The sequence below is a fragment of the Malus sylvestris genome, chromosome 10 (genome assembly GCF_916048215.2).
Source record: "Malus sylvestris chromosome 10, drMalSylv7.2, whole genome shotgun sequence".
Classification (NCBI taxonomy): domain Eukaryota; kingdom Viridiplantae; phylum Streptophyta; class Magnoliopsida; order Rosales; family Rosaceae; genus Malus; species Malus sylvestris.
Window position 1 is genome coordinate 37216206 of NC_062269.1, and position 21669 is coordinate 37237874.

At 37.1% G+C, this 21669-nt stretch overlaps 3 protein-coding genes across 8 annotated transcripts; all 3 read right to left on the reverse strand.

Annotated features, from left to right (window-relative positions):
• Positions 1 to 2236: 2236 nt before the first annotated feature.
• Positions 2237 to 5308, reverse strand: LOC126585574 (transcription factor bHLH144-like). Of its 4 annotated transcripts, none has more exons than XM_050250019.1 (4): positions 5185 to 5308; positions 4524 to 4678; positions 3961 to 4133; positions 2237 to 3559 (listed from the first exon to the last, which is right to left on the reverse strand). In XM_050250019.1, exon 4 carries the CDS (start codon positions 3259 to 3261, stop codon positions 2530 to 2532), a length of 732 nt encoding a protein of 243 aa, XP_050105976.1. In that variant the 5' UTR covers positions 3262 to 3559; positions 3961 to 4133; positions 4524 to 4678; positions 5185 to 5308; the 3' UTR covers positions 2237 to 2529. The 4 variants fall into 4 exon arrangements, with proteins under 4 accessions (XP_050105976.1, XP_050105974.1, XP_050105973.1 ...); XM_050250017.1 differs by having other exon boundaries at positions 5136 to 5306; XM_050250016.1 differs by having other exon boundaries at positions 5103 to 5306.
• Positions 5309 to 7189: 1881 nt separating this feature from the next.
• Positions 7190 to 19861, reverse strand: LOC126585561 (PLASMODESMATA CALLOSE-BINDING PROTEIN 2-like). 3 transcript variants are annotated; one of them, XM_050249998.1, is made up of 9 exons: positions 16881 to 19861; positions 10355 to 10635; positions 9359 to 9957; positions 8742 to 8770; positions 8414 to 8648; positions 8259 to 8288; positions 7951 to 7982; positions 7619 to 7850; positions 7190 to 7513 (listed from the first exon to the last, which is right to left on the reverse strand). In XM_050249998.1, the coding sequence occupies exons 3-9, from the start codon at positions 9417 to 9419 to the stop codon at positions 7488 to 7490; spliced, it is 645 nt and encodes a 214-aa protein (XP_050105955.1). In that variant the 5' UTR covers positions 9420 to 9957; positions 10355 to 10635; positions 16881 to 19861; the 3' UTR covers positions 7190 to 7487. The 3 variants fall into 3 exon arrangements, with proteins under 3 accessions (XP_050105955.1, XP_050105953.1, XP_050105956.1); XM_050249996.1 differs by lacking the exons at positions 9359 to 9957; positions 10355 to 10635 and adding an exon at positions 15353 to 16018; XM_050249999.1 differs by lacking the exons at positions 10355 to 10635; positions 16881 to 19861 and having other exon boundaries at positions 9359 to 10006.
• A 144-nt stretch (positions 19862 to 20005) lies between these two features.
• Positions 20006 to 21101, reverse strand: LOC126585572 (chlorophyll a-b binding protein of LHCII type 1). Its single transcript, XM_050250014.1, has one exon. The coding sequence runs from the start codon at positions 20929 to 20931 to the stop codon at positions 20137 to 20139; it is 795 nt and encodes a 264-aa protein (XP_050105971.1). The 5' UTR covers positions 20932 to 21101; the 3' UTR covers positions 20006 to 20136.
• Positions 21102 to 21669: the final 568 nt, after the last annotated feature.

Genomic DNA, 21669 nt, shown 5'->3' on the forward strand with positions numbered 1-21669 from the left:
GGCAGAGGGCTTGGACACAGTGGACCTCCTGCTTCCTGGTTTCCAAACTCAACTTATCAACCAAGTCGCTAGAGTCTATAAGGGTCCAGTAATTCTTGTAGTCATGTCTGCCGGTTGTGTTGACCTCAATTTCGCCAAACAAAATGATTAAGTCAGAGACATCTTGTGGGCAGGGTACCGGGGGAGGAAGGTTTCCTTGTCATTGCAGATATTAACGGATTAGGCAGGTGGTAATTACAACTTAAGGACAGTGTCAGTGTCGTTTGAGTGGGGCTCCCTCAGGTCAGTCTATCTAAAATTCCAACATCTACGTTTACCCATTTGGTTATGGCCTTAGCTACGCTTAATTCAACTACACCCTAACAACTGCAGATAAATTGATGAATATTTTGTTGAACAAGACCCAAAACTTGCCACGAAATTAAGTACGACGATGAAGCACACAGACCAGCTTGCCCTGCAGTCCTCGTAGATGACTTGTATCACAACTGTACAAATACCAATCTCTACCATAAAGTATGGTTAAAATCCTGCATATTTTCTAAGTAAATCGTTATTAGCACTTTAAAAAAGTTACCATGCACTTATTTAGTCGTTCCTCTTTTATTGTTCTATTATATAACTGTGTACTGATAACTTTTTTAGAGTGTGTGTTGCATCTCCCTTTCTATATAATAGTAATAACACACCAGGTATGCAAGAATCGATCTCCACGAGACAGAATCTTGTTGCTATGATGAAAATCAATTTCTTCCAATATAACCAAAGAATAGACAACAACTAATAAGTAATAGTTCCCATGATTACATCCAACTGAGGATGGCTTCCATCCAAATGTAAGAGCCAAGGAAACATGAACACAAAATTTAAGTAAAAATTACATTTTTTTTTCTTTCCTTTGTTTCAAAATATTGAAGGGCAAGATTGGGCGGAACAGAAAGTTTACTCCTTTGTGACTGAAAGGTCACGAATTCAAATCGTGAAAAACATCTTTGCAAAACAAGAGTACAACTACATACAACAGTCCCCCGACAATCTCGTAAAACAGTTAGCCTTATTAACTTAAAGTCGCCCTTCCTTTCAAAACCTTCAAAAGTAAATAAAGTAGAATATGGATGAGCAAAAAGCCACCATAACAGACGGACCAAAAAATAAAGTGAACTGCAAGAGATGATGGGCAGGGAGTCCCAACTTGACCAAAAATGATCCCAAAGAGTGGGGCCAAAAAGGCACAAAAATTAGAGAGCAAGAAGTATGGGGGTAAGTGGGAAAAAAGTCTTCAATGGTGCGCCACCATCCCCAAATCTTATTGGAACTTCAAACAAATGTGCAGGGATGGGAGGAGGCAATACCTCCGTCCATCCTTGTCCCAACTATTTCCAGCACCTTAAAAAGTTATTAAAAAACCGAATTGGATCATCTCCTGAGCCTAAAGAGAGGATCTTCCTAATCAAGAAATGTGGATCGTTAGATTTTCATTCAACGATTATAATTATTATAACTTTAAAAGAACCCTTACTTGTTGTAGCCGTTGGATAAAAATCCAACGGCTCACGTTCCTTGGTCAGAAGGATCCTCTCCTTGGACTCATGAGAGGATCCAATTCCATAAAAAAAACCATACAAATTAAAGAGTATTTGAATAAATTAATAAAAATAAAAAAAAAGACAGTGACACGGAATTGAACAAGTCATGCTCACATAAAGCAACCAGTGATCATCAGAATCTTGTATAAAAAAGAGAGGAGTTTTTAACTGAATCCAGCACCAAATACAAACACGAAAGCTTATTGGTTATGAGGGAAGACGCAAGAATTCACCTTACATGCATGATCGTGATGTTCGTGTTCCGGGATTTCGAATCGTTGAGTGTGAGAGCCATGGAAAGGAGACATAACAGCGACATCACTGACACGTCTTTGTGATTCATTCGACAGGGATTAAACAGAGATCGTTATGGCTCGTTTGGTGCTCGAATTGGATTGAACTGGATAACTAACAAAATTTGAACCACGTTGAACAAATTTTGTCCGACTTGAAGGTAGACTATTAATTTTACAGACCAAAGAAGCTCATCATTTTCAATCCCCACAAGATTTTCGGATTCCTTCATTAATCCCTTCTGATCACCTCGAAATAAAAAATCAATTCATCTCCGCTTTCAATATACGTTGAATTTTTTTAATTATCTAATTCAATTCAATCGCAGACGAATATAAGCAAAAATGGAACATCAATTATAACTAACAGAAGCAAACTGATTTATTAACCAAGCGAGGGTGGCGAAAATAGTGCATAGTTACATAGCAGTCGATAGCTGCAACTTACCATACGAAATTAACTGAAAAGAAGAAAATGAGCATCCATACTACAAATCAAAGAGAAGATCGGAATACACTTCAGGAGCAGTACCAGAGAGCTCCGAAATCAGGTTCGAGCGACAACATGAGGGATAATCGCCTTCGTTCAAAAGAGAGGGGAGTGATAAAAACAAGAGTACGTTCTTACCACCGTAGCTTCAAGTGCACATTTAGTCGTTCAAATTCTCAACTCCAAGCTTCTGCAGCTCAACCTTGAGAGATTTCAAGTACTGAACAGCTTCGTCTAGAACGGCGACAGTGTTCATTTCATTCGCACCAGGAACAATCCCTCTCAGCGCCCTCACCATCTTCTTCATTTTTTGGCGTTTCCTTTCACTATTGCAGCTGCTACTGCTACCAATGGCAGTAGATTTTTCAAGTGAAGAACACAGCCCTTCCTTCTTGGTTTTCAAACCATAACTGGAGCAAGAATCAGAGAATGAGCTCCCATAATTTCCACGAGTTCGTGCTGTACTGACCTCTTCCTCATCATAATCTTCCAGCTCTTCCTCTTCCAGGCTCAACAATGCATCAATATCATCGGAGTCCTCCTTCAGAGTAGACGATGCTTCTCTATTGTCAATATTTCCCTCGTTCAATCCCAGATTGTCTTGGATGTAAGCTGCACAGAGGTTAAAGGCAGGACCAGTAATTTTGTGGGAAATTTCAGGATTGAACATAATCTGACTTCGATGATCAGTTTGGTCGAAGATAATGAAATTCTTCGGGCAGATGCTAGAGGTTTGAAATTCAACACCATGGAAAGGTCTAAAGTGATTTGCGTCATTGGGTAAAACTGCCCCACACCCAGAAGCAACTGGAATATGCATGTAATTATTACCCACTTGATTTGAAAACGGCGGAGCTGCCTTGTTGGGGTCAAATTGCTGGTCACTCTGCATCAGAAATTCTAAGTAATTAAAGCTTAACAGACGGCGTTTCAACTGAAGTGTCAGATTCTTTGACTTCTAACTGGATGAAGGTTCGCAAAGATAATACGAGAACTGTTTACAAATCAAGTTATTTCCATTTTGGTCACGAGAGCCACCTATTCCCAACCAAAAGCAACCACAACAACTACAACTGCCTTCTTATGTATAAATACCGCAAGAGTGCCAGTTTATACCAAATCCCCGAGTCCAGAGGGCTTTTGATATAATACTACGTAACAGGTTTAAGCAACTGACGGAAATATTCAGCCTGTGAGAGCAAAGAAAGAGGATATCAACAAATTTGTTTTAACATCTTGATAGTGGTACAATCAAGCATGCAAGTCAAGAACAATCATTTGAATGCATATCAATACGTAGTCCTGGTAAAGACAGCAAACATGTTTTTCCATTGAATTTAATAACTACTTAATTACTGCTTGGGAAATGGGAATAATAGTTAAATAAACTAGTATCCTGCCCGCAGCTCACCCAAATTTGTAAAGTATGCCAATAACTATGGAATTCCAAATGAAATCGAATTGACAATCTTATTTCATGCTTAATGCAAGCGAATTCCGCTGAAAGAAGTATTATTGCAATCAATCGAAGCTGAAAGAAGATGAACAACAACATAATGCCACGGCAGGGAAATAAGAATATCAGATGTACCTGACAAACTTGCATCTGGTGAGAGTAGGCAATTACCCCAACACTCATTAAAATCTTCCCAACTTCCTTTATAGCTCGATATTTCTTTACGTTTACCCCAATGTTCATTCTCACTCTTCCAACCAGCCCTAAAAATCACCAAATAAAAGGATCCTTCCAAAACAGAGTTTCACCTGCAGCAGTCGATCCACAAAGCCGCATTGTTAGAATGAGACTGAAAGAGCAATTAGAAACCGAACTACAATGCCACATTTGATAAGAAGTACAGACACATCAACTTGTCCCCAATAACTTAAAGCACAAAGGAATCAACGAACTGACGTTTTTGTTCTACAACAATCAAACAATTAAAATAAACATATAAGAAATCATTCGGTTTCCTCTAAAAAATCGGTAGCAAGCCCGTAGAGGAAATCGGATACACTGGAGGTAAATGCGTAATCAAGTTTCGATTTTTACACAAAATAACTTGATCCTGTCAGCCGAATCAACAACACAAAACTATCTTGAACAAAGCAAATGAAGGCACAATAAACTGCAATACAGAATGTGTGTAATCTCACCAAAGTGAAGCAATTTACAGTATGACACGGAAGAACACCACCAAGCGAACGCAGTTCCTGTTGTAATTCACAAAAGAAGACGTCCACGGCATCTTGATTTTATTTCTTCAATGCCAAATTAATAGTAAGTCCTCTCAATCTTCCACTGGGAAAAACTAAATGGAAACAAAATCCCAAAGTTAATCAAATATTATCCAACATTTATGCCTTCACACCAGTCACTTAACACAATAAACACACAAATAAAGATAAATTTGCCTAATCAGAAAACTGCAAAGAAAAAAAAAATCAAATTAAAATAATTTATTAATTTGAGCAGTTTCCTAGCAACATAAACAGAAGCTAATTACACAGAAACACTCAGAAAAATAAAAAATTACTTAAACAATTAATCCCAATTCAAAACCCTAGATTATGGATCCAAAACAAACAAATACAGTCATTTATATTATATCATCCAGTGAATCAACAGGAACGACCTCAAAAGCAAACAAATCAACCTTCAAGTCCCTCAAAAACCACAACCCACAAAAAATTACAGCAGAAAAAATGTAAAGGTGAAAACTTTCAGAGCAAAACCTAGGTTTTAAGAAGAAGACAGAAGATTTGAACCAGATTATCGATTGCAGAAGATCAGATTTCGGATTTGGGAAATGAGTACTTTTCTCTGAGCAAAAATTTCCCTGGATACGCGCTGCTGAACAAGATCTACCACTACCGGCTCTGAGAGAGAGAGAGAGGGAGAGAGAGTGTGTGTGTGTGTGTGTGTGAGAGAGGGGAGAGAGAGAGAGATGGGAGGGCGTGTTTGGGGAGTGGTGGGTATTTAATTTTGGGGTTTTCGTTGGGATGTGTGAAGGGACCGAGACAGAGAGGAGTCAAACACGGAGCGTGTGAGCCGTCGGATTGGGGGCCTTGGAAATGCTTTCCGTCTATTGCGGATGCAATGATGCCCGTCGGATGGAGCACGCGTGCAGGGGCAATGTGGGGCCCCTTCTCGAGGTTTGACGAATGCGTACGTATCGTGGAAAAATGACTCCTCTACTCTTTGCCCGTGTGAATGCTCCATTTGCCTTTATTTATTACCCCCTACTCTCTTCAATTATGCTTTCCATAATTTTGCTTTTGCTTTAGTTAGCTCAAAAAAATTTGGGCAAAAATAATATTAAGAAATTAAACGATAAACTAACAAGTTTTCATTTATAATTTTTATGCAAACAATATTATAAGCCACTAAGATTAAATTTGTCCACGACGAGATTTTATATTATGAAAATGTGTCAAGATAGTTTAATTGTTAATACAGGAAAAAACGTATGTTTCAGTAAAAAATACTAAACTATCATTTAACCATTCCGAATTAGAGTGGAAGTATTCAAAATAGGATTTCCGAACTATTAGGTGATTTTCACTTGTACTATTGTTCCATACTTGTAATTTCTACACATCAATTAATGAAAACAAAAATCATATTCACGAAGCTAAAATAATATAAACTAATCAACATACCATAAAATCAATGTCAGAAAACTTATAAAATTGCATCCCAATAATCATACTATAATATATTATGAATCTAAAATATTCAACAAATACACATCAACTTTTATGTTTAACATCCTATATTATTAATTTAAATTAATATTAGAAAAATTACTTTAAATTTGAAATTAGAGAATTAGGTGATGTTGGAAAGAAGTGGACCAGGTGGTGGTGGTCTGGTGCGTGGCGAAGTTGAGAGAGGTGGAGCAAGTGGTGGTGGCGACCTGGTGGGGATGAATAGGGAATCAATGGAAAAAGAGAATAGGGTTGGGGAATTTTCAATTAGGGGTCTGTAAAAAAATTGGGATTCGTTGGGATTTATTTATGACTTGTTAATAATTAAATTATATTGTTGTTTATAAATTTAACTCCTATCTGTGTCTGTGTGTTTTCTTTTTTCGTTTTTGTGTTGCATGTGATATTTTTGACGAATTTATTCATACGTGAATACGACCCCTCAAGCTCAAGGTGCATGAATGACGAGGGAAGATGGCGATGTGTGTGTCAAATTGTTAATTCGTGGCAATATAATTGGCTGCCAAGTGGCAATAAACTTCTAGTTCTAAACCACATACCAAACTTTGATGAATTGACAGAAGTGGAATAAAATCCATGTACTATTATATGTCACGCTTTATCTACGTAAACAATGGTCGGATCGGATGGATGATATTAATAAGTGGTTTTACAAGTAAAAACAAAATTCAAGTTACTTCTGAGTTTGTGTTTCTTGTAAGGTGGTGATGTTAGAGAGATTATCTGCTTGAATAATATCAAAAATGGGTTTAAAAAGAAAACTAAACACAAAACTTCAAGTGCATGAATGAATTAATACTTTCAACATATGAGTTGAGGTACAAGCTGCTTGATCTCAATACTAGACTTTAAAATTAATACAAGTATTTTCTTCATTTAATTATGTATTTTGATTTTATCTTACTTTTTCTTTATAAACTATGGTGTTAATTAGTTAAATAGTTAGTTGGTAGGGAATAAGAGGATAGGTGGGGATCGAACTCACACCAGACTACATAGACATAATTGCTTTCCGTCAATGCAGTAAAACGCAATATGCTTGATTTTATGTTACTTATTTCCCTGTTTGTTTTTCAATGTGTATCACTAAGTTAAGTCCAACCGAATCTTGTTACATAAATATCAAGCTAAGTCAAGCAACTCATCCCAAATACAAGCCGAGTTGAGACACAGTGACAAACTCATCATACTCATACGTTCTAGCAAAGTTTAAGCAGTACTAATCAATCTCTGCCTCTGGATTTCAACACTTCAACTAAGCTCAAGCTTCGGAGATTAACAGTCGAATCAAATTATAGCTAAGGTACAGTCCACAGTCCCCACAATTGGGACAAATTTATTAGACTACAAAAGAAGCAAACACGATAACAGAAAAACGCTTTGATAGTCTCAGACATAGACGCAATCACCCAAACCTGCAGTATATAACAAGCACGTTTTGTTAGAATCATAGCAATGAGGTAAAGGAAAAAATAAAAATACAAGATATGCAGTGTGTTATGCTAAACAAATTGGCTTACTTGGATTCGTCACGACGACTTGGCCAGCACCGTTGAAGTCGCAATTGTATTGTCCGTCAGCCTTATAGTAAAGATTCATGGCAAATGAGGCATGGCTTATCAGTGTATTTGGCAAAAAACATGAACCATGTTCTTGTATCTTGCTGCAATCTTTTAGTACTCCACAAGCGAAGTCAATGATTTCCTGCAACGCAGGATCTGGGATTCCTGGCTTAGCCACACACCAAGTGTCCTGCAAACCCAAAAAAACATATTAACTGTTTGAATGATTTAAGATTTTGGTTTAAATGAGTTATGTTTTTGTGAGGGAGAAATTAGGTTTGATTAATTACCTTTTTCTGTGGCAGTGGAGGTCCTGATCCTCCTGCCAAATACAAGGGATAAGAAAGCACAAATATAAAGAGATACAAATATTATTTACATACGAAACGTAAAGGAAAATACTTGGCTCTACCCATGGACGAAGCCATTCTTACTTACATGCCAATCAAAGATGATATCTGTGGCAAAAAAAAATTCTTTTCGTGTTTTTATCAAATTTTATTTTGCAATGGATCAAATTGTGAATTGCAAGTAGAAGAATGACTTATCCTGAGGAGCCGATAAGTGTCAAAATGTATAACTTGTTGAAAACACATACCGCTCACAAATGTGCAGCTGGCATAATAACCTGCAACAATATGGTACAGCCTTAAAACGTTTAATTAATTTGTTGGAAATAAACTTTTAAAATTTGAAACAAATTAAATTGTTTGTATTTGTTTAATTAAATTATATGAAATTGAAATGGCCTACTTGGATCAGTCAAGGAAATGAGACCAGTATTGGTGAAATGGCAATTCCATTGCTTTCTTCCCATCTTTTGGTAGTAAGCATTCATGGCGTATGAGGCATGGTGCACTGATGTATCTGGATAAAAGCAACAGCCTCCTTTCACTGTTGGGGTGCAGTCTACATAACTGCATGCATAATCCACTGCTGAATGTAGGGCTTCTTCTTGTGCTGCAGGATTTGCTACACACCAAGCATTCTACAAAACCATGCAGATTAATTAAATTGTAATTAAATTAATCTAAGTATTTGTTGATTGTTATGAAAATATGGTTTCAGCTGGCTTAATTACCTGTGCATTCACCACCATGGAAATCTCTCCTGCAAAAATAATTGAAGTTAAGGATTATAATTAAGCTATTTTGCTGACAAAGGATTATAATTAGGGAACTTTAACGAAAAACTACATTTTTACACTAAAAAGTTAATCCTAGTACTATTCACTTTATCCTTTATTTTAAAGTTTTCAAACCATTTTCATTAGTTTTCCTTTATAATTATTAGTTTGGGCAAAACACCTTTTTAGTCCTTTCACAAAGTCACACTTTCGTTATATTTACCATTACATTCAATTTGGTATCCGATGGCATCCGACAATTCCGTTAATTCCTTGTAGGAAATCGTCATGCACTTGGCAGATCAGAGGTAAATTTGACGGATTTCATACAAGCTACAGGGACCAAATTCGTTGCAATTGAAAACCATCTATGAAAATGTAACCTTATGAAAACTATAGGAACTAATTAGGTAAGGGCCGAGACGAAATGATCAAAAACCAATTTCAGATTTTGAGAGAGTGCAGAAAAAGGGGAAATTTACAAATGTAAAATGCTGCATAGAGTTAAGAAAATAAAAAGGATCAAAACTAGTTTTGCAGCTTAAGATGGAATCGAAGAATCTTGATCATACCTGAGAAGACGAACAGAAGAAGGATAGAAATAATAGGAGACGGTAGAGCTAACTCAGCCATTTTTTCTGTACTACGTGAACTAGTACTCTAACTCTGTGATATGGAATTCATGAAGAGGGAAGATGGGGTATTTGTAGCAGTTACAATCTCATATGCTCCATTTAGTCCAGATTGCACATGAAGGTTGGCATGACAGTACTTTGAGGCCACCTGTTGCACATTTCTTTGTTCTTTTCTTGGTCAAACGGCTTTTTTATCGGTTACTAGATATTACAATAACCAAGGGTCCAATTTTTTCATGATGTTGTGCCCTTTTTTCTTTAATACTAGTGCTGTCTTAGATAGTGCTGAGGATTATGTTAATATGTCAAATTAATTACTTGTTCAAGGCTTCAAGCTATCTCATTTATGAAGAGAATCTGAGCAAATTTGCAGACTTGGATAGAATTGGGAAAGCATTCCTTTTTAAGACAGCTAATTATAAGAGATAACGTTCTGGAATTGTGGCATGCATACAGGTGGATAGCCTGCATGCACTGCAACCAGTGGCAAGTGTGGATGCAAATTTCCGTCTTCTCCTTCTTGGACGAAAATGTACCTGCAAAACAATTAACACCTTAGGTCAAGGCCAAGAGTCTCACACGCCCACGATGAATTGGGAGGCAGGGGGGAGCTTTGACCGAAGAATCTCTGATGCCAAAGTTAGAATTTGAGAGAGAGTATTTAGAGAAATTTGGAGAATTTTAGAAGAGAATTGGACTTAGGTTTTTGGAGAAATGAGGTAGTATTTATAAGGTGTGGCCGGCCCCATTTGGAGAGATGGGAACCGGCCACATATGGTGGTTTCTGGGTGTAATTGCAAGATATTATGTCAAAATAATATCTTGCAATTAATTAGGAAATTAATCAATTAATTTAGGGAATTAATCCTATTTTGAATGAATTGAAGGTTGAGGATTTGATGAGGATGGATGAAATAGGTTTTGAATAAATACCTCTTTTGATCACTGTTGACCTTGATTATGCCATGATTGTCCGCTACTTGTGTATAGAAGTTCCGGTGTGCCTCAAGGGTAATATTATCCTTTTAACCCAAAAGTACACGAGTCGCCTCCATAATTTTCCTCATTATATTTTACTCCATAGAAAAAACAGGTGGTTATGCCTCTAGTGATCACAGGGAAACAATGGGGCATATATATACTGAGCAGCTTGACATAGTATTATAATAAATCTCCTGATGTCTATGCTAGATGAGACATGACTATCATAGAACCTGAAAAATATGAAGAAGCAGCTATGAATGAAGATGGAAGTTGAAATGTCCATGATTGAGAATTATCAGATTCCACTTGGAGTTAGTAGATAGGCCTTTTGACAAACTCTATAGTTGGTGTCAAATGGGTTTTAATCTGGATGGTACAATTCAGAAGCATGAGGACAGACTGGTAGTTAAGGTTGTAAGAATAACTTTACAAGGATAAAGATTCAATCAATTGAATCACAATTCTCAAAACCATAATAAGAAAAATGTAAATCTATAAGTATGAAACTAACCTGCAGAGTTTGCTCAAGACGATGATGCCATTGCAGCAATATGAACTCGAAACCTTCTACCCTTTAACAAGACTCGATAGCTCTCTCAATCAATAGGACTTGAGATCTCAATGAACCGTATTCTTGTAAGGGCAGTGGCTCAAGACTTATATATTACTCCTTTAACCATTCCCTATAAGAATAGGTTTAGGATTCAGACTTAACCACTAACACCGAAACACCAGTCCCAAATCAATTCTGGTACGGAGTTCCAATCACACAAGGTTTATGCAGAATCTCAATGTACTTTTCCTGTATAAATACCAATAGATAATAGCTTGCAGATTTGGACTTTTCTATATCAATCTTAAACACCATAATTAGTTCCATATTCATACTCATAATCTTACATTCTCCCACTTGAGTATGAAACCTGAGAACCAATCTTTCAAGATTTATAGAAGTGATCACTAAGTCCAAATTCAAGAAAAGCTTATCATCATGTATTGACATAGACATACATTTCAAAGTATGGAACTCTAGAACCTAATCTGCACATTGTAGAATCGATTCAAAAGTTACTGCATACCTGATCTGTATCTCATATCCATAGTAATATCAAAAGAATTCCTCCCACTGTTGTCAGCCAAAACTTGTTTCAACAAAATCAAGTTTTCAGTCAACAGTAACATTCAAAACATCATTCCAAATAGTTTCAAAAGAATGCATCAACAAAATCACCAGACGATTTTCTAGCAAACCAAAACTATTATTAATAAAACTTGTTTTCTGGAACAATTCATCACAAATTGGAAAAATTGAACACTAAACGAAAACCAAAAAACTAAATAAACACATTTGGCTTATCTTAACTAAAACAATCATGACTAACTTTTAAGATCAACTTCCTTACTTGAAAATCGCAGCCTCAGCAATCAGGAAGCAGCAACAATAGTCTCCAAGTTTCAAAACAACTCACTCCCACTTATCAAAAGACTCTAAGACACCCATCTGTTCAACATGCCCTTTGAACACAATATTAGGCAGCGATTTTGTGAGAGGATCGGCAATCATTGCAGTTGTTGATAGATACTGAATTTCTATCTCTCCCTTCTTCACCTTTTCCCTAACCTTGAGGAACTTTACATCCATCAACCTCGAGGCTGACGTCCTCTTGTTATTTTTCGAGAATAATACAGCAGCATTATTATCACAATACATCTTCACTGGTCTCTTTACTGAGTCAACAATCTTCATGTCGGCTATGAAGTTTCTAAGCCAAACGGCCTGCTTCATACCTTCAAAACAAGCCACAAACTCAGCTTCCATTGTTGATGTTGATATGATAGTTTGCTTAGCACTCTTCCATGAAATAGCCCCTCTATTTAGTTTGAAAATGTATCCACCAGTCGACTTTCTTTCATCCATATCTCCAGCAAGGTCTGAATCGGTGAAGCTAACTAATTCCAATGAATCATCTCTGCCATAAACTAACATGAAATCCTTAGTTCTCTGCAAGTATCTCAATACCTTCTTCGCTGCCACCCAATGAGCTTCTCCAGGATTTGATTGAAACCTTCCCAAAAGGCCAACAATGAACGCCAAGTCCGGCCTAGTGCAAATGTTAGCATACATAAGGCTGCCAACTAGTGAAGCATAAGGTTTCATCTTCATCAATTCAATTTCATGCTCATTCTTTGGACACTGGTCTCGGGAGAACTTATCTCCCTTGTTCACTGGAACATCAGCTTTATTGCAATGTTCCATGTTAAATCTGTTGAGTACTCTTTCAATATAGCCTTTCTGAGACAATCCAAGACATCTTCTTTGCCTATCTCGAACTATCTCAATGCCGAGAACATAATAGGCTTCTCCAAGATCTTTCATTTCAAAGTTTGTGCTCAACATGTGCTTTGTTTCATTCAATAGTTGTCTGTCCGAGCTTGCAAGTAAGATGTCATCAACGTAGAGAACAAGGAAAATAAATCTTGACCCTCTTATTTTGAGATAGATGCAATCATCCATCTTATTTTCTATGAAACCATGTGAAGTCACAACTTGATCAAATTTTAATAACCATTGCCTTGATGCCTGTTTTAGTCCATAGATTGATTTCTGTAACTTACAAACCATATCTTCCTTCCCCCTTTTAACAAATCCAGGAGGTTGAACCATGAAAATGTCTTCATACAGATCTCCATTTAAGAATGCAGTCTTGACATCCATTTGGTGCAGTTCTAAATCAAAATGTGATGTTAAAGCCATGATCACTCTCATTGAATCCTTGGAAGACACAGGGGAAAAAGTGTCATTGTAGTCAACCCCTTCCCTTTGTGTGAAACCCTTTGCAACAAGCCTTGCTTTATATCTTTCGATCCTTCCCTCTGCATCCCTTTTGGTTTTGAAGACCCACTTGCAGCCGATTGCTTTGATGTTAGGTGGTGATTGCACCAGAGACCAAACTGAGTTCTTGGACATTGAATCGAGTTCTTCCTTCATTGCCGCCTGCCATAGAACCTTTTGAGGACTCTGCATGGCTTGGTGATATGTCATAGGATCATCAATGTCTCCAAAATCAAACTCTGTCTCTTGAAGATACACATAGTCTGAAGAAATAACTGGCTTTCTAATTCTGTTGGACTTCCTCAGATTTTGTTGATCAAGTGAGTTGGCAGGAGCATTAGAATTGGTTGCCTGAATATCAGTGACCGGACTTTGATTAAAAACAGCATTGTTTTGATCTTCATCACACACAGTTTCTGTTGGAATCTCAGTCTCACCCATTACTTCATCAATGTGAGTATTAATACTCAATCTCGGGAAAACTGGTATGCGGTTATAGTCTAACCGTGAGGAATCATCATCCATTTGCCTTGCTTCTTCAAATTCAAAGTTTTCTGGAGCCAAATTCGAAACATCTTCATCTTCTAGGAAGATAGCATTATGAGTTTCTTGTATTCTTGTGTGGGATTGAGTACAGAAAAACTTAAACCCTTTTGACTTCTCAGAATAACCAATGAAGAAGCAAGTTATGGTCCTTGAGTCTAATTTCTTTTCACTTGGATTGTAGAACTTTGCTTATGCCTTACATCCCCAGACATGAAAATAATCGAAACTTGGTTGTCTTCCATTCCACAGCTCAAATGGTGTCTTAGGCACTGCTTTGGACGGCACTCTATTAAGTATATAATTTGCTGTCTTCAATGCCTCTCCCCAAAGAAAACCAGGAAGTTTGGACCTGGAAATCATGCTTCTCACCATCCCCATGAGAGTTCTATTTCTCCTCTCTGCCACTCCATTTTGTTGGGGTGTGCCAGGAGTGGTGTATTGAGCTATAATGCCTTGGCTTTCAAGAAAACATGCAAAATGACCCTTTTTCTGTCCTGTTTCTGTGTACCTGCCAAAATATTCCCCTCCTCTATCTGATCTAACAATTTTAATCACACGGTCTAACTGTTTTTCAACTTCACTTTTGAAGGTTTTGAAGCATTCAAGGACTGAGGACTTTTCACTAATAAGGAAAACATAACTGTATCTAGAGTAGTCATCTATGAAATTCACAAAATAAGAGTTCCCACATATGGTTTTGATAGGAAAAGGTCCACAAACATCTGTATGTATGATTTCTAATAGGCCATGACTTCTTTTAGCATCTAGTTTCCTAACATTTGTCATCTTCCCCTTCATACAATCAATACACTCAATTGCACTCTTGAAATCAATAGCCGGAATCAAGTTCATTTTGGACAACTGAAAAACCCTTTCTTTTGAAATGTGTCCTAATCTTTTGTGCCAAAGCATGAAAGTTTGATCAAAACCATGCATTCTTTTAGTTGCAGTATTTAGGACATGTAAATGGTCAGTTTCTACAATACAATCTATTTTCCAAAGTTGATCATGCAAAAAGGCCTTTCCTTGTAGAGAACCTTTTCTAAAAAACTTGACACATTCATTATCTCCCATGAAAACATAGCCTTGTTTTATTATCCTGGATGCTGAAAGTAAATTTCTTCTCATTGCAGGCACAAATAGGACATCATTCAATTGCATTATCATGCCAGTAGATAGTTTCAGTTTAACAATACCAATGGCTTCGACAAACACTTTGGTTCCCTCACCAACAAAAACATTAAAACAGTTTGTTTTCTTTTGTTTTTCAAAACCATGTAATGAATTAGTGATGTGCACAGATGACCCAGTATCAAACCACCAAGAGTTAGCAGGAATATCAATGAAATTCGACTCCTCACACACATAGACATCAGCTTTTCCTTTAGCCCTTAACCAATCCTTGAAAATTTCACAGTCCCTCCTATAATGACCTTTAGATTTGCAGTGATGACACCTAATCTTTTCAATGTTTTTAGTCTTGACCTTAAAATTTTTAGATTTAGAGGAGTTGGAATTTTTAGCAGATATAACAGACTTATCATGTTGCTGAGGTTTAGAAGCATTACCAGGATTTGTGTCCCTCTTTCCCTTTGCAATTTGCACATAATTGACAGCTTCAGTCTCTTTGCTCTTTTCTTGCTTTTGACGGTTTTCTTCTTGGACACACTGAGCAATCAACTCATCCACTGTCCAGGTCTTGTCTTGAGTGTTATAAGACACCTTTAGTTGACTGAATTTCTGCGGTAATGCTTGTAGAATCATGAACACCAATTGCTTTTCACCAATGTTGACATCCATTGAATTAAGTTTCTCGGCTGCATCGGTCATCTTCATAATGTGGTCTCGGATTGAACCTCCACCCTCAAATTTGTAAGATGTCAAAAGGAACATGTACTGAGCGATTTCAGCCTTTTCAGATTCTTTGAATTTGTTCTCCACAGCAGTTAGATAATCCTTTGCTAGTTCACACTTCTTGATTCCTCCTCGCACCGTGTCTGTCATGCCACTTTCAAGAATGGATAGAGCCACTTTATTAGCCCTGGTCCATCTCTCAAACTCAGCCTTTTCAGTCTTTGTGCTTTTGTCGGTCAAAGCCGTAGGCTTTGGCATGTCAAGTGCAATATCAAACTCATTTAGTGTCAAAAGCAACTCAATTTCTCTTTTCCACTTCTTGTAATTGCTCCCACCAGTGAGTATTGGTACTGCACCTAAACTGATTGACTTTAATGAAACTGCAGAGTACACAAACGAAATCAAAACTTCGAATCGAGAGTGATTCTTGATTTCGGTCTTTCTCACCACAAAATGAGTGCATTGAATCAACTTAATCATATATATAGCCTTTCATGTTGAAGACATATATAGAATAAACAATTCAAGCTCACTAAAGTCAATCGCATAAAATCTGCAGAGCTTCTTTAAGTTTGATGTTGCAGAGTTTGGTTAACACAAAATACAATATGCAATGATAGAACACACACTAATCCGTGAAAATTCAAGGCTTTTGTGTTGATTATAGCAGCGGAAGCATTATAACAGCTACAAAATATATTAATCTTGAAAAGAGGAATTGAACCAGCAGATAAACTTAGTTATTCAATCATATTATCTTAATATGGGCATCAATGTCTCGAGTAAGGTCAGTTTTACATAGAAAGAAAACATACCTTTTCAAGAGCAATGTCTTACAGTGGCTTATTTTTAGCATTAGACTTTGAATTGCAACCAGAACCCAAAAAATCAAGATCACAAGGAGAACTTTTCAAATAACAAGCAACAAACTCAAAAAATAAAAATAAAAACCCAAAACATAACGGTCAGATTTTTAAAAGAACCTTTTCGAGAGTTATAACGGCTCTTTAATGAAACGGCACCGTTTATGGACAAGTTTTTTTTTTTTTATTAGGTTTCGATCCCAGTTTCTGATCTTTTTCAGCAAACTGAAAGATTTTATGAATCGAATTCAATGATTAGAACCTAGGGCTCTGATACCACATGTAAGAATAACTTTACAAGGATAAAGATTCAATCAATTGAATCACAATTCTCAAAACCATAATAAGAAAAATGTAAATCTATAAGTATGAAACTAACCTGCAGAGTTTGCTCCAGACGATGATGCCATTGCAGCAATATGAACTCGAAACCTTCTACCCTTTAACAAGACTCGATAGCTCTCTCAATCAATAGGACTTGAGATCTCAATGAACCGTATTCTTGTAAGGGCAGTGGCTCAAGACTTATATATTACTCCTTTAACCATTCCCTATAAGAATAGGTTTAGGATTCAGACTTAACCACTAACACCGAAACACCAGTCCCAAATCAATTCTGGTACGGAGTTCCAATCACACAAGGTTTATGCAGAATCTCAATGTACTTTTCCTGCATAAATACCAATAGATAATAGCTTGCAGATTTGGACTTTTCTATATCAATCTTAAACACCATAATTAGTTCCATATTCATACTCATAATCTTACATTCTCCCACTTGAGTATGAAACCTGAGAACCAATCTTTCAAGATTTATAGAAGTGATCACTAAGTCCAAATTCAAGAAAAGCTTATCATCATGTATTGACATAGACATACATTTCAAAGTATGGAACTCTAGAACCTAATCTGCACATTGCAGAATCGATTCAAAAGTTACTGCATACCTGATCTGTATCACATATCCATAGTAATATCAAAAGAATTCCTCCCACTGTTGTCAGCCAAAACTTGTTTCAACAAAATCAAGTTTTCAGTCAACAGTAACATTCAAAACATCATTCCAAATAGTTTCAAAAGAATGCATCAACAAAATCACCAGACGATTTTCTAGCAAACCAAAACTATTATATCAACTTGATGTAAAGTCTTTTTTAATGGAGTTCTACAGGAGGAAGTCAATGTAGGCCAACCTGGGGGTTTTTTGATTTCAGGGGATCAGAGAGTAGGTTTATAAACTGAATAAGGCTCTCGATTGTCTGAAGCAAGTACCAAGGACTTGGTATGAAGAAATCAAATCTTATTTGCTCAATTGTGGTTTTCATAGAAGTCCAAGTGAAGCAAAACTCTATATCAAATTCAAAGATGCAGAATCACTCACCGTGTCAATTTACGTAGATGGCTTTGTGTATACAGGAAGCAGCAATGAACTAATTGCAGATTCAAAGAAGAACGATGAGAAGGTATGAGACTGATCTTAGCTTGTTATACTATTTTCTTCGCATGAGAATTGTGCAATCTGAGCATGTCATCTTCATAAATAAAAAGAAATATGCTCTAGCCTTATTAGAGAAGTTTGGATTAAAAGATTGCAAGCATAAAACTATACCTCTTGTTGTCAATGAATAATCGATAAAGTTGCCTCCTCCTAGTCGTAAGATCACAAGATGAATTTTCCATTTTAGAATTCTTAAGGGTGTGAAATACTCTGATTCTATGGCGGAATTCATGAAACGGAAATGAAGGTTAACATTTCAATTTATGTAGACATCTTTGTCTAATAATAATTGTCAACTCTCTGGCTGCTGGAAGGTGTTGTTGAATATGAAGCTTGCAGCACCGGAACTTATACTTTATGATTCATATCAGTTTAAGTTGGGGATTGTTTGGGAAATGGATTTTCTTAAACATAGGATATTTATCAAGTACGTTAGCAGCACAAATTACCGACGCCACGACGGAGTCTGCTCTGGTTGCTCTCAAATCCCATATCACCAATGATCCACAAAACATCTTGACAATCAACTGGTCCGCTACTACCTCCGTTTGCAGTTGGGTTGGCGTTACTTGCAACCTACGCTACCATAGAGTCATGACCTTGAACCTCTCTTTCATGATTCTCACTGGAACCATTCCACCAAATCTAGGAAACCTTTCATTTCTTGTTAGGTGGAGCCTCAGAAATAACAGTTTCCACGGTACCTTGCCTCATGAATTAACCCGTTTACGCGGACTGAAGTTGATTATCTTTACAAACAACAACTTTACGGGAAATATTCCACCATGGTTTGGGTCCTTGTCCAAACTTCAAGCCTTCAGTTTAGATGGCAACCAGTTTTCAGGTTCTATACCCACTGCTATCTGTAACTTACCTGCACTGCAACTAATTATAATGGAATTGAGGGAAAATCAGCTGTCAGGTAATACCTAGCTAGCTTAACAACCATCAAGAATTAATTTAGGAAAAAGTAGGATCTAGTCCCTTGTTGTCGCTAATGTTTATAGACTCAAATCTTATTGGTTTTCAGTTTATTTTTTTATTTTTTTATTTTTTTTTTATCAAAGTCTCTTGACTAGTTGACTTTGTACACATCAGCATTTTACTAATAACATAGTTCCATGTCATCTTTTTTAACAAATTTTAATTTATAATTTCACCCACTTGATCATGTTCAAAAGGTTGAATAACTTTTGTAGCTGAAAATCCCAAAATTCTCTCACTCAAATTTATGTTTATATTCAAATTCAAGATTATTATACGGAATATGTATCTTCAAATTTAAATTTTGCCAAAATTTTTTCAAACTTATTTTTTCTCCATGACCATCTTATTGCAAAATCATAACAAATGACCATTATATTGCTATGAACGCAATTTTAATTTTATTGTGTACAGTCTCTTCTCTTGTTCCTTAATCCATGTACCCAACTTTTATTCTATACTACCATTGTAACTTTTTCTTCTAAATTGTTTTATACCCATTTATAACTTTTTCTTATAAAATTTATATAGTATGTACCCTTATGTAATATGGTCTTATGGTTTGCTTCCATTTTTCTATCCTTTAATCATTTTTGACATTAAGAATTTATATTGGTACAATTAATGTTTTTTTTTTGTCACAAATGGATTTTAATATTTGAAATTGTATATGGTACATTCTTATGAATTACTATAATTGTACATTGGTACATTCTTATGGGAACATGCATTTATCTTTTATCATGACATTTTTTCTTCTTATTAATTTACAACTACTATAAAAAAAATAAACACGCAATTGCTAGAACAATGTGCTCTGCTTCGAATCACTTAACCCTGTAATTTTTTTTAAATAATATTTTAAACAATATTAATTTACCTACAAATTTACTTAACTTATATTTGCTGCTGTGAGATTAAATTCACTGCCTTCCTTTAATGTAGGTAGTATTGTTTGTTACAAAAATAAAAAATAAAAACTCGTATTTGCTCTCTTCTCGTAATTCAGAACAGATTAAAGATTGTCCGAAAAAATATTGATATATTGAAAAAAATAGAAATTTACTCCAACATCAACAAATTTTCCACGCTCAAATCCACACTCAAACAAAAGGGACTCACAACAAGTCTTCAATTCTTCTCATACTCTCACTCACTTTCCGGGAACAAAGTTTGTGGCATAGTTCCAGGCATTGTTGGCGACTGGGTCCGCAAGGTGGTCGGCAAGGTTCTCCAATGGTCCCTTACCGGTGACAATGGCCTGCACAAAGAATCCGAACATGGAGAACATGGCCAACCTTCCATTCTTGAGCTCCTTCACCTTGAGCTCAGCAAAGGCTTCTGGGTCGTCAGCAAGACCCAATGGGTCGAAGCTTCCGCCGGGGTAAAGTGGGTCGGTCACCTCTCCGAGGGGGCCGCCGGCAATTCTGTATCCCTCAACTGCGCCCATCAACACCACTTGGGTAGCCCAGATGGCCAAGATGCTCTGTGCATGGACCAAGCTAGGGTTTCCCAAGTAGTCGAGACCGCCCTCGCTGAAGATCTGGGCTCCGGCCTTGAACCACACGGCTTCGCCGAACTTAACACCGTTGCGGGACAAGAGCTCTGGGAAAACGCATCCAAGAGCTCCGAGCATGGCCCATCTGGAGTGGATCACTTCGAGCTCACGGTTCTTGGCGAAGGTCTCTGGGTCAGCTGAGAGTCCGGCGGTGTCCCAGCCGTAGTCACCGGGGAACTCGCCGGTGAGGTAGCTTGGGGGCTCACCGGAGAATGGCCCCAAGTACTTGACTCTGTCAGGGCCGTACCATGGGCTGCCAGAGGAGACTTTTTTGGTAGCAGTTTTCCTCATGGACACTCTTCCGTTTCCAAAAAGCTTGGTGGCTCCCGGGGAAAGTTGCACGGCTTTGCCGGCGAAGGTTGGGGAAGAGAGAGCCATGGAAGCTGCCATTGCAAAACAAATGTGATACTAATAGAATGATAAACCAGTTAAAGGAAGAGAGGATGATGGGTGGTTGTGATTGGCTTCATGGCTTAAATAGGACAGTGCCCTTATCCTAGAAAATCAATAGCTTTACTCTCATTGGTTGTTGTGACATTCTGAAGTTCGATTTTTCTTGTCTAGTTGGCAGTGGCACCCTCTACCACCAGTAGTACCAACAGTCGCTAGATTATACAGTTTGTACTGGTGTTTGAAAAATCTCAAGACAATAATGCACGGGTACCACTAGTTTGTCCAATCGGACAGTGCCACTTGTCCAATTGGATAGGCTTTCTGTGCTCGGAGATAGTAGAGGATTTCCTCTGTAGGACCAAACCCTAATTCTACCATGCAACTGTACACCTCCGTATTTCCAAATTCTGGACCTCTCAGAACATTGCTGCATCGCTAGCCATGAATGAATGAAGTCACTTATAATTCTAAACAAATTGTATGTTTCTTATTTACAATGCATCAGTTGTCTAGACTTGAGAGATTTTTTAACAAACTCAACAATGCAACAGTTGTCTAGACTTGAGAGATTTTTTTTAAGAATGCACTTGAAGATTACTTTGGACCCTACAAAACTGTACAAAATTTTCACAACAAGACGATTTTCTGAACTATTAACTTACGAGAATGAGAATGCTATCTTAGTACAAGAATGCCGGTAAGGCACACTGTCTTAACCAACTGACTTAACTTACA

Bases quoted from the DNA above. Each gene is read 5' to 3' on its own strand.
- LOC126585574 (XM_050250019.1), bottom strand. From the start codon at position 3,261: ATGCAGAGTGACCAGCAATTTGACCCCAACAAGGCAGCTCCGCCGTTT.
- LOC126585561 (XM_050249996.1), bottom strand. From the start codon at position 16,911: ATGGCATCATCGTCTGGAGCAAACTCTGCAG. The intron at 16,019-16,880 runs GTTAGTTTCATA...TGTACTCTGCAG, and splicing joins GTCTGGAGCAAACTCTGCAG to TTTCATTAAAGTCAATCAGT. The intron at 7,514-7,618 runs GTAAGCCAATTT...TATATACTGCAG, and splicing joins AGTCGTCGTGACGAATCCAA to GTTTGGGTGATTGCGTCTAT.
- LOC126585572 (XM_050250014.1), bottom strand. From the start codon at position 20,931: ATGGCAGCTTCCATGGCTCTCTCTTCCCCAACCTTCGCCGGCAAAGCC.